Here is a 12756-nt window from a genome sequence, read left to right as displayed (position 1 = left end):
TTTTCCAAGGGAGCCAGGCAAAGCACCTTCTCCAGCCCAGAGAAATTGGCTGGCCTGCCAGCTGGAAAAGGGAGGATCCCCATCTAGGCTCACCAAGGAACAGAAAAAACAGGAAGGAAAAATTGCAAGACAGTTCTGAGAGAGAAGGAAGTCACACCCAGTCTCACTCCTCCCAAATGTGGTGCTGCTGTTGTAGCCTGAAAGACTCTAGAAAGTGGCTGCTTTACCCAAATCCAGGACTGCTCGTTGCGCCAGCCAACCCCAGGAAGGGAATCAAGTCAGGAGACTCTCAGACCACGATGTAACCAGGAGATCCAATGAAATTTACGTGAAGGATTATTCCCTACCTCCCCTAGATTAGGGACAGAGAGAGCAGAGCCAGCAATTTCTGCATTAAGCTAGGGTGGTGGCAGATTTAACCTGGGAAACAGACAGATTTAACCATGTCAGCTAGAACTACTCTTTTCCTTTGATTACCTGCAGCTGAAGTGAGCCTGATCAGGCTCAGCCACCTGGGGAACCAAGATGAGACAAGTCTTAATTTACACATCTATAAAGGGGCCAAAGCAGGGAGGCTGGTGTTTTAAAGGGACAGTATTCTTTTTCCTTTGTTTGCTGGTGTCTGCCACTAGACAGGGCCACCCTCCTATGGCTAAGCACAAAACTAATGGCTGGGCAAATGGATTGTCCAGATCTCTTCCCATGAATCCTAATTTTTTAAATGGAGCACATGCAGATCTCTGTTCTCATTGTAATGTTCAAGTCAGCTTCTGATTTCATCCCTTTTAAAATGAAAAGTCAAACCTCTTAGCAAGAATTATTAATCATGGTAGAAGAAACAACCCTCAGCTATAAAGGACCCTGTTTTAGATTACTCCCCGACATCAGACCTGCAGTGGAGGCCTCTGGCAGTCACAAAATCAGCCAGTCAAGTGCAGGCTGTTTCTTTTTCTTCTAAAAAGACATCTCCTGCCTTCTCTACTAAGGAAACAACTCCTGTATCTTACCACAAAAGCCAAAACACTCAAACTACAAATATGTGGTAGTTTAGCCTAGTGTTAAGCATTACCAACTGGTACCATCTTTTTACCTGAGGAGGACACCCCTACCATATTATGCAGACATGCACTTTTGTCCCCACTACTGGCAACTACACTGTTCGACTCCTGTGGGGTGAATGGGAATAGAATGGAGTGGCATCCCTAAAGCTTAGGCCTTTGAGACATTATCCTCTCACCTGCTGGATGTTCAAGCAGTTCAAGAAAAGTTACACATCTAAGTGCAAGAATCTTCCACATCTTCCTTATGGTTTTTACAATAATGCTTTCCTCATGTGTGTCTGTCTCTCCTTTTCGTAATCCCCTCCTGCAGGCTCAAGGAGCAATGCCCAGGGGCTCCAGAGAGTCACTGCAATATGGGTTTGCAAGAGGAGAGAAAATAAATGCAGTATAATAGCCATAAAAATGCTCTGGAGGATGCAGGTCTACTATTGAAATTTACTGCACCCATCGCTTCTTGGCTGATAGTGTTATTAAATCCTAAAATATACATGACAAACCCACAAGCTTTGCTGTGAAAAAGTATAATTTGTCAGGCTGCTAATTATTCCAGGATATAAAGTGGAAGAGGGCAAAACTGAGCAATATGCTTCCATAGGGAACATTCACCCGGCTAGACTGTGCCTACTGTCACCTCTTCTCTCTAAAATTTCCCCACTGTTGCTAATGTTGGTGCAGCTCCACAAGTAGGAGTGCCCAGGGAGACAGGTCTCTAGGTTACAGCTGATTTTCTGCCTAAAAAAAATTCTACATGACCTGGTGCTTAAAACTCTGGGGACTGTCACTAGTGAACTTACCACAGCAAGAAATTTCAGGACAAATGTCCAACCACTGACAAGTCTAAAGAATTAACATTTAGGTAGTACAATGTGTTAATTTTGTTATAGGAAGATCAGACTTTTGAGAGAGCTACTTCTTTCAAACTACAAAATCACATGAAATACACTTCCAACACATACCGACCCCCCCCAAACTGCAAGTTAACCAAACACCCTTTTTCTTTTCTCCACTCCCCCCAAAACAGTTACTTCTGTTTTGATATACTTGCATATTTACATTGACTACATAAAGTAATATTCTTTCCCTTCTGAAGATAAAAAGAATAACTCTGCTGTAGCCTGAAAACAGACATAAACCTTGCACTAGTTTTCATCAGTGAAACACCCTTGGATTTACTAATTCTCTAGAAACATAGAACAAGCTAGTCAGCAGCTCTCAGTTTCAGGAGGAAATTGCACAACAGGGCAATGAATCGGATCACATTTTTGAAAGAAAGCATTAGGATGCATTCTTTATACCCTAACAGACATAGAAGCAAAGACAAAACCACCCAAAACCACTTTACTTCCTATTTCAAGTAAGATTCTTTGCACCATTAAACAAAACAAGTAAGTACTGCCTGCCACCAGATTTAAAAAAAAAAAAAAAAGGCTGCATGATGTACAAAATATGTCTATCAGGAGGCCAAAAGGAAACAAAATGAGGGGAGGGAAACTTCCAAGGGCATAAGAGTCAGAGAAAATATATGGGAGAGGGAGAGGGAGGGAGAGTGTAATAAGTGATGAGTTTCCTTTAAAAAACGTATAAAAACCGTTAAGAAAAACTGTAAAGATGTAAAATAAATGTAGAGTGTGTATACTCAGGAGCTCGCCTTTTTTTTTTTTTTTTTTTTTTTAAAGTACACTTCACTCTTTGGGATTTTATGTTTTTCACAGAAAAGATATGGCAACATTTGGATCGGATATGCTAGGGCAAAAAAAATTTCCCCCCACATTTATACACTAAATGCCAAATATGAAAAAAAAAATCTGCAGTTTTGTTTAAAGGGGTATCAAGAATTTGTAAACCAGAACTATATCTACAAAAAGTGACAAACTCTAGAATAAATATCCTATTCTGCTTGAAGATTCATTGTGTAAAGCATTTTGTTCATTATGTCCAGTACATATCATTTGCATTTGAGCAAACACTAATTTCTGTCATCAGTATGTGGAGAGCACAATAATAGTCAAATATTTAAGATGTGTGCTAATGTACAAAACAAAGCACATAAGTAACAAGTAGTCTGTCTAGAGAAATGCTAACATACTTACAGTAAACCTCTTTTTCTTCTCTCTATGTTCATCAGAGCTGGGAATGCTAACACTTGGGCAGCTTTCTTTGAGATCCATTTTTATGTACTCTTTGGCCAAGTTTATGTCAAGAGACTCCACTCAGTGTATAGCAAACAGAAGACAATCTCAGCGATACTGATCCAAAATGTGAAGCTTTTCTTGGGAAAATTTAAATTCCATCATGCAACCTTAAAATGTAATTAAAAAGGTAAGATTAATACAGAAACATTGCTCATTTGCATGGTTAGAATTAGTCTGTGAGCTCCTTCTCTGGGCAGGAATTATAACTTCCTATGCAGGTATACAGTACATAGTGCAAAAGTGCCTGATCCTGATTGGGGCCTTTGGCCAGTGGGGACAACAGACACTGCTCATCTCTGCAACAGACACTCAAACGCTGATCCTACAAGATGTTCCATGCTGGTGGGCTTTGCCCCTTTACAGAGCCCCATTGACTTCAAAGGGGGCTCTGCAAGGGTTCAAGGCCCCGCTGCAAAAACTAGCTTGCAGGATCAGGGCCACAGCATGTAATGCACAATTTGGGACAACAAGACGACAGGCAGATAATTAACATAAGAGTCAAGTTAGTTTTACTCAGCCATAAGAGCTGTATTGAGGTAGAAATAATTTATTCAAGATTATTTCTAAATATCTTCAGATGTTCAAGTCTGTACCTCAAGGCACTGCATACCTGTCAGAACACACACAGTATATTTAAGGAAAGATCATATGAGAAAAATCTTTCAAATCAAGTTTAAAGGGACAGAGTTAATTTTAAAACGTCACTTCTGTCTTTTGTTACAAGTGAAGCATATGACGACAGTAACTCCAGGGCCAGCTCTGGCTTTTTTGCCGCCCCAGGCAAAAAAGCCGCCGGCTGGAGCCCCGGGAGGAGGGCGGCGAGCCCCGGCGGGGGCTCCGCTCTCCCCCCGGCAGCCAGAGCGCAGGGGGCAGGGCGGCGAGCCCGGCCGTGGCCCCGCTCTCCCTGGGGGCCGGAGCGCCACGCCGCCCCCCTCCAGGTGCCGCCCCAAACACAAGGTTGGTGGGCTGGTGCCTGGAGCCGGCCCTGAGTAACTCACAGATTAAGGAGACTTCCCCCAGTTTTGCTTACTTTGTGCTTTTGACAGCACATTGTCTAGAGAGTTTCATCATTTCCCCTGTACAGACTATTAGTCAACCTCTCTTCATTTAGGCCTTTCAACACAGCCATAGGGAAGGGGGACATTTTAAAAGACAAGAAAATGAAAAAGTATACCTACTGAAATAGGCCGGGGCCAGGTTAGTATTTAACTGGTTTTCTGAAGTTTAGATTTCAAGTTAATGGTGTCCTCTTTCACTCACCATCTCTGGGGCAGGGACAATTTTTGTTGTTGTGTGTGTGTCTAGCACAAAGGAAACTAATCCCCAACTGAGGCCTCTAAATGTTGCCACAATACAAATATGAACTTTTAAGTAACACACAAGAGGACCATAAATAGATGCTCAAATTTAACAAAAGAACTCCTGTTCAGGAATGTATGGATATTTCAGTTTTTTTGTTTTGTTTTTAAACCAAATACAGTTCAACCCTAAAAAAAGGTAACACTAAAATATTAAATATCTAGCTTGTTTCATATCTAACTCGACAGGGAGAAAGCTTTCGGGAGTGAAAAGCTCAAAATTTAACTGCCATTTTCTCAAAATAGGGAAGTTGAATATGAGCTGCATATTTCAGGGCAAGAATTAAAAAAAACAAAAAAACAACACAACAACCCACCAAATAATTTGATGCAATTCTGCTGTTACAGAGACACCCATGTTTGTGTTGGCAGAACTGACAAAGCCCCTGGTATCCAATTGAAGAGATTTGTTTTTTTAATATTGAGCTAATAAATCTTAGATGATTCTGGTTTTCTTCTTATGCTCAAAATCCAATCATCTTGATCTCTTCCAAATCTCCTCTAGTTTCTCCTCAGATTTGAGGAACTTGATCATTAATTATAATTTACAATTAAATAAAAGAAATATTAACATGGTGAAATTATTAAAAATGCAGAAACAGCTATAATCACAGTGAAATCAAGATCATTCACTAAGCAGCCATATATTCAGTCAAATTTTGTTTTAAAAATTTGACTCCCATTTGCCTTAATGTTTGACTTTCCCATACTTACTGGTAAACTCACATCAGAGTAATAGTTTCCAAGTTTAATTCAGAGATGTTAATAAGTTACATATTCGAATTACATTATCTTCTACACACCAAATCAGCCACGTGTACCTTTGATGAGCCACTGTTAAAAAGCCGTGTTATACTGTAAACCATAATTACTTTTATAAAATTATATTTGGGTGCGTAACCTGTAAGAAGTGTGCTCCCTTACTCCCCACAGCTAGTTTAAAAAATAAACTAAAAATGTTGCAGTTAAATATTATACTGCAGTCCTTCCCCATTACCCCAAATATGTATTATTTGGTACAGAAGGCCCCTAAAGTCAATCAAAGTGGTATAATATTTTCAGTCATGTTTTATACTAGGTATATGATTTACAAAACATTTATGCCCATTTATGGAGCTAGTAGTTACACATATACTGCATTTTTCTCATATTGTTTACTTACTTATTTTCCTGGCCATCACGTCGCATATTAGAACAGCAAGCTTTTTCTGTCTTTCCTTCCCTCATTAACACCATCCTCTGAGCACTGTCAACCTCTCACAAATGGACACTGTGTCTAATCCTACAATGTTCCTGGAATTTTTGCATTCACCCTCATGTCAATTCCACTTAGGGCATGTAAGGTAAAGATACAGGCCATCCCTCTCACATTCTTTAGATTTCAAAGCCATAGCAGAATGACAGGACACTAAGAGTTGCAGTACTACTGAAGAAAAGGCATGGATTATAAGAAGTCATAGTCCAGAGAGCAGTACTGCACAGATTTGATATATAGCTCATTCTCAAATGTAGAAAGTCCAAGAGAAGAGTCACCAAGTTTGATACAGGATGAATTTACTCATTGATCTGGTAGAAAAGAATGAGCAGCTATTGAAGACTTCAAAGAACAGCAAACAATAAAAATATTTATACTGCAAGTTGCTTGAAGCTTTGCATGATGCAGCTTGCGTTTGTTTCCCTGAGGAGATTACACTTACAATAGCGTTGCAAAACAACATTAAAATTAGGTGGTAAAATTGGAAAGAGCAATTGCAGCTTGCCTATGAAACTCCAGAAGTTGAAAGCCTTCATGCAGTTTCTATTCACCAGCAGCACTCAACTATCATGGTAACTCCTCAACTGTAACATACATAAGAACTTCATTTCAAAAGGTTTTTCAATTTTTCTTGATTCCTCCACCCCTACAACACTGCAGATCAGCAGGTTTATTTGCTAATTTCAACAGTGCCTAGCACCATGGCAACTAGGTAATTCAATAAGGATCACAGGTTAGATGTATCACTCATTAAAAAAGACAAAACACAATCATACCAGACAAGCATTGCAGTGTGCCTTTAAAGCTTTTGTAGACTCAGGCAGACCACCAGAGAGGAGTGAATTTTAAATAGGAGCTGAGAAAGCTCTACCACTGCTAATAGAGTGCTCCCCTATTAGAAACAAGTGCCTTCCTGCTGGCCTCAACTCCCATGACAGGTAGAGGGAAAAGACAAAAGTCTGACAACCAGATCATACACCTTGAATTGCACCCAAGTGTACATAGGAATCCACACCTGGCAACTCACAGCAGCCAAGAGACATTCAGCATCAACTGAAGCTCCCAAAGGCTGGAAGGGAGAAAGGTGCAGAAGACATTTGCACACAGATGGGCAAAGCTTTTCCACAGAACATTTTTCACCGAAAAATACAGATTTGAGTTGACTGAATGTTTTGTGAACTAGTGTTGATTTCAGCAAACTGTTTTGGTTTAAATGAAAAAAGAAAAAAAAGTTTAGAGGAAGTGGCAGTTCCCCCTTATAAAACTTTAGCCCAGTGGTTAAGGGACTGGGAGACCCAGGTTTAAATCCCTTCTGGTGCAGGGACTTGAACCCAGGTTCTCACTTTGTAGGTGATTGCCCTAACCACCAGCCTACAGTGTATTCCAACGTGGGGGAAATCTCAGAGTTTCTTCTGTTGAAGCTGTTTCACTTTGTATAAAATAGCGGAAGAGTCATTGGACCAGAGACCGAGAATATGACTTACAGCCCTCTGTTTAGGACTCCCCTTTGGGAGGGGGAACATCTAGGTTCCAATCCCTGCTCCAGTGACAATTTAATTAATTTATACATAGAGGAACAGCTTCAAAAGGAGAGACTGAGAACAATCCATGAATAAATGCCCTATAGCCTGATGGTCAGAGCAAGGATTCAAACCCAGGCCTTCAATATCTCGGGTAAGTGCTCCAGGATAAAGGTTATAGGTGATGGCACTCCCTCCCGCTCCCTGTTTTGTGAATCTAGCCCTTCATTTTCTTTGCTAAAACAAAACAAGGTTAAATGCCCAAAACTGAAATAAAGTTTAGTTTGACCTGAATGAAAATTACTCTGTTTTTTCCCTGCTGAAAATCCCCAAAAAGTTTGATTAAACAACCTGAACTTAAAAAAAAAAAAAAAAATTTTAGGAACTGCCAGTGAAATGAAAATAGTCAGTTATTTGCACAGCTCTCTGTTGTGAGGTTTGCATTAGAAAAGAATGGGGCAGCCTCCTTTGCAGTTTTAGATGAAAAAACATCAAAAGCAAATACCTAGATCTGTCACAAGAGCAGCAACCGATCCATTAATCATTCTGACAAAACGCAAGAATGCACACTGAGACACCCGTTTGTCCACTACCGTTGTCTTTTACCAAAAAGCATGCCTTTCGTTCTTTTCTGGGTTAACTATATAGCCCAGGGGTAGGCAACCTATGGCACGCGTGCCGAAGGCAGCATGCGAGCTGATTTTCAGTGGCACTCACACTGCCCGGGTCCTGGCCACTCGTCCAGGGGGCTTTGCATTTTAACTGAATTTTAAATTAAGCTTCTTAAACATTTTAAAAACCTTATTTACTGTACATACAACAATAGTTTAGTTATGTATTATAGACTTATAGAAAGTAACATTTTTAGAAGGTCTAACTGTATTACTGGCATGCAAAACCTTAAATTAGAGTGAATAAATGAAGACTCGGCACACCACTTCTGAAAGGTTGCTGACCCCTGATATAGACATTTCAATTTTATCCAGATCCCTGTCTCTCTCAGGAACTGTGAATGCCAGGAGAATAGAACATGGCTGTTACAAAAAGCAGACACACATCTGACTATCCCCATACATATACAACATTGCAGTACAATATATTTGAAAATCTCCTCAAGTGACCTATTATAAAAACTGAGCAAGATGGATCACTATCAGTACATCCACACAATTTCAATTCCATATTAGGATCTGAATCCTGACCGACAGGAATCCAAGAAGTCTTTTCAATCTACCGCTGAAGTTGGCTCATCTCGACCTTCTTGATAAACTTCCTTAAAACTGGAAGATTTGTGAGAGGATAGTAACTAGTGAAGTTTTAATGTCCAAATATGGTTGCATAAGCAAGGTCCTAACCACTTGTCAACCATGGCTAGCTGCTTGCACTTTTGGAGAGAGGAATTAAAAAAGTGTCACCAATGCCCCCTTCCCAATGACCCTCCTGCTGACTTTAATCCTTCACCATGGACAATTCCCCTCATGGGTGATATTCTAAGCACCCCCAAAAAGCCCTGTAAATAAAAAGTGGGTGAAAGCCAGCCCCCTCCTATTCTAATACTTTTCCTTGGTGATTGGAAACTTGGACCCAAACTGTACTATGAAAGACCTCTCAAGTTTTGTATCTAATAAGAGAGAGCAACAGAGGGTCCTGTGGCACCTTTGAGACTAACAGAAGTACTGGGAGCATAAGCTTTCGTGGGTAAGAACCTCACTTCTTCAGATGCAACTAAGAGAGAAACATTTTAGTCTAACTATTTTAACTTACAACAGCACCCAGAGGGCCCAATCAGGATCCCAGTCCCATTGTGCAGGATGCTGTACAGACACACTGCAAGAAAAATGTCCCTGTCCCTCAAAAGCTAAAACTAGACTAGACAGTTTATGTGTACTTTCCATGCTGGCTGTAGCACTGAAATTAATAACCAAGCAGCATGCCCAAAGCTCCACTGACAACAATGCTGCTGGTGTTCCCACACTGTAAAGGAAGGGTACCATCTTCCTTTCAGCACTTTGAGCAATAGGAGGAAGCAGACAGGGAGGTGGAGCGGGCAAAAGGAGTGGGAAGGCAGGTGAAAATAAGAGGACTTTTCCAAATGTATTTGCAAAAATTTTCAAAATGTATTTGGAAAAGAGTCAGCAGGAAAAGAATCTGGCATGTACCTTTTAAGAGGCAATATAAACAAATGACCACAAGGAGAAAGACATTTGGTGGCTACACTAACCTTTCACCTCTGGAAAGCTAGGTCTAAATCCAGGGCTGGGTCACAAGTGAAATCTGGCAAGCTCCAGCTGAGACGGATTCTGGTGCAGGAGGGACCTGCAAGAAATAATGCTGGATAAATAGGAGATATTTCAATTATTTGTCATGGTTAAGAGTTAAAAATAGGTTTAATGTTCTCTCTTTAAATTAGGCCATAGTATCAGTTTCAGTACATCAAGATAGGATAATCACAGAAAGAAGAGAGACAGGGACTGTCAGAGGATCATGAGACTTAAAAAGTATATTAAATTTATCCATCGCTAGCCTAAACCCTAACAAAGCTACCTGAATTTCAAAAGGGACCCAAGTCCGCTTGGATTTGTTGAATGACTAACTTCAAAATAATTCAGGTTTCAAACAGACCACTCTTTAATACCATGTGCATTTTCATTTTATGGACCTTTTTGTAAGTTTTAAAGAGTGTTTTCAACTCTCCTGCTGATGTTTACAAAAATCTGTCTAGCAAAGGAGAGTGCAGAGCACTTCCCTACATGCCCGGGCCCACCCCTCCTCAGCTCTTCACGCATTCCTGCTGGTTGCCATTTCAGTTCTGCTCCCATTAGTGGTAAATACCCTAGGGAACAGCTTGCACTTGGAGCTCCTTCAGATAAGAGATGATGAAAGCAATGCTAGTTCATAAGACAGGAAGTGCAACATTGGCCTTCTGCAAAATGATAAAACTGAAGACAAACTGCTGTCAAACTGGGAAAAAAGAGTGTGAATTGTGTTCCTCCTCCACCCCTTAACCTGTAAGCTGCTGCAGTAAAAACAACCCCCCCACCCCACCCACCACCTGTTACTCTGCAATAATCTGGTCAAGGTGAAATGTAACTCTTTTGTTATTCTCTCTAGGAGAAAGGAAGAGGACAGAGGTGAGTGAGAAAAGTTAAAGAAGAATGAAGAGGAACAGGAATAGGGGATAATTGCCTACTTTGCATCCCCTACCTCAGTTTCACTGGGTAGAAAGAATAAGGGAGACATTTTCTACTTATAATCCCACTGAAAAGTATGCCTCCCCTAGGACAGCAACACTTATTTTATCTGTCCTGGGACAACCACTAACTGTTACATGTGAAATTTCAACATTTGTATCTCAGGTTGGATCTGTCAGGATTCTTGTTTATTGCAAGACAGAATGCGAAGAACTATAGGCTCCACCACTGTTGAATGACTGTAGTGTAGGGTTACCATACGTCCGGATTTTCCCGGACATGTCCGGCTTTTTGGACTCCAAATCCCCGTCCGGGGGGAAATCCCAAAAAGCCGGACATGTCCGGGAAAATCGGACATCTGGCCGGGGGCTCGGGGGCCTGGCCGGCGGTGCCGGGCCGGGGGCTCGGCCGGCGGTGCTCGGGGGGGCCTGGGGCCGGGCGGCTCGGCCGGCGGCTCGGGTGCCGGGCCGGGGGCTCGGCCGGCGGTGCTCGGGGGGGGGGGCCGGGGCCGGGCGGCTCGGCCGGCGGTGCTCGGGGGGGGGGGGCCGGGGCCGGGCGGCTCGGCCGGCGGTGCTCGGGGGGGGGGCCGGGGCCGGGCGGCTCGGCCGGCGGTGCTCGGGGGGGGGGCCGGGGCCGGGCGGCTCGGCCGGCGGTGCTCGGGGGGGGGGGGCCGGGGCCGGGCGGCTCGGCCGGCGGTGCTCGGGGGGGGGGGGCCCGGGGCCGGGCGGCTCGGCCGGCGGTGCTCGGGGGGGGGGGGCCCGGGGCCGGGCGGCTCGGCCGGCGGTGCTCGGGGGGCGGGGCCCGGGGCCGGGCGGCTCGGCCGGCGGTGCTCGGGGGGGGGGCCGGGGGCTCGGCCGGCGGTGCTGGGGGGGCCCGGTGCCGGACCGGGCCGGGGGGCTCGGCCGGCGGCTCGGGTGCCGGGCCGGGTGCCGGCGGTGCTCGGGGGGGCCCGGTGCCGGGCCGGGGGGCTTGGCCGGCGGCTCGGGTGCCGGGTGCCGGGCCGGGTGCCGGCGGTGCTCGGGGGGGCCGGGTGCCGGGCCGGGAGCTCGGCCGGCGGTGCCGGGCCGGGGGCTCGGGGGACGGGCTGGGGACCTGCGGTGCCGGGGGTGGGCCGCGCCTCCTCCCCCTCACACACACACACACACACACCCCCCCTCACACACACACACCCCCTTACCTGCTTCAGGCTTCCCGCGACTCAAATGTTTGCGGGAAGCAGGGGAGGGGGCGGAGACTTTGGGGAGGGGGCGGGGTTGGGGCGGGGCTGGGGGCGGGGCTGGGGCCCCTTTAAAGTGTCCTCCTTTTGGAGGCACTAAATATGGTAACCCTACTGTAGTGTGGATCATTACTAACAACTGAGCATGTATTCAGCAAGCTCCTAGATCTGCCTTAAGAGCAGCCCTCTAGAATTGTTAGTGAAGACTTATTTACCCATATTTAGTCCTTAATGATTAATCTCTAGCCATATCCAGAGAATCTGGACGAAGGGATACAACAACTGTAAATGCATTAGTCTCAGTGATGAACTACAGGCAGTAAAGTCCACTTGCACTGGTCATAGGCCAACACTTATGTTTTCTGGATTGCTTCCTCAACCTTCCTGTGTAGCAGCTCCAATTAATTTAGGCAAAAATTTTCAAAATTTGGGTGCCTAAGGACAAGCTCATAAATATGGATTTAAAGTTTTGGCCATAGTGCCTTGAGCGGCTTCTGACAGATCTTACGATAAAGCCTATCCCACTTCCTTTGCTTCAACCACTTGTAGGGAGTCCAATTTTGCTTCAGCAGGCAGTCAGGCTTCTGTAAACATCGACCAGAGGGTTGTTATCCCCTTTTTGACTCCATTAACATACATCCAGTCACATAATTTGGAGAGGCAGGATAGTCTAGCGTAATGAATATGGGAGTGGGAGTCAGATCATCGTAAACTCCAATTCTGGCTGGGTTACTGGCTGTGTGTGTGTGTGTATTTGGACAAGTCACTTTACTACTTTGTCTCCAGTTCCCATCTTTAAAATCATAGAAATGTAGGGCTGGAAGAGAAGTCAGGTCATCTAGTTTAGTGCTGAGGCAGAACCAGGTATACCTCCTAGACCATTGAGAATACTGACATATTTAAGGAGGGTGTTGCAATATTTGTAAAGAGCTCTATAAAAGTATACACCAAAATTTCATAACC

At 44.1% G+C, this 12756-nt stretch overlaps 1 protein-coding gene across 36 annotated transcripts in view; it reads right to left on the bottom strand.

Moving 5' to 3' along the window:
• The window catches only part of SGK3 (serum/glucocorticoid regulated kinase family member 3), an 84199-nt gene that overhangs the window by 32870 nt on the left and 38573 nt on the right, over nucleotides 1-12756 (bottom strand). For 14 of the 36 annotated variants that reach the window (XM_065585676.1, XM_024109457.3, XM_005288074.5 and 11 more), the window contains 2 exons: nucleotides 9608-9702; nucleotides 3152-3360 (listed from right to left, as the gene is read on the bottom strand). The exons of 1 other annotated variant lie outside the window; for it this stretch is intronic. In XM_065585676.1, coding sequence (XP_065441748.1) covers nucleotides 3152-3229 — 78 coding nt within the window. In that variant the 5' untranslated portion in view covers nucleotides 3230-3360; nucleotides 9608-9702. Of the gene's footprint in view, nucleotides 1-1237; nucleotides 1408-3151; nucleotides 3361-5773; nucleotides 9703-12756 lie in introns of those variants that run through there. 21 more of the 36 variants (XM_065585693.1, XM_005288078.5, XM_024109466.3 and 18 more) reach the window with 5 other exon arrangements.

Source organism: Chrysemys picta, chromosome 2 (assembly GCF_011386835.1).
Source record: "Chrysemys picta bellii isolate R12L10 chromosome 2, ASM1138683v2, whole genome shotgun sequence".
Lineage (NCBI taxonomy): Eukaryota > Metazoa > Chordata > Testudines > Emydidae > Chrysemys > Chrysemys picta.
Note: the sequence above shows the minus strand (reverse complement) of the source record. Positions and strands in the feature narration are given on the sequence as shown.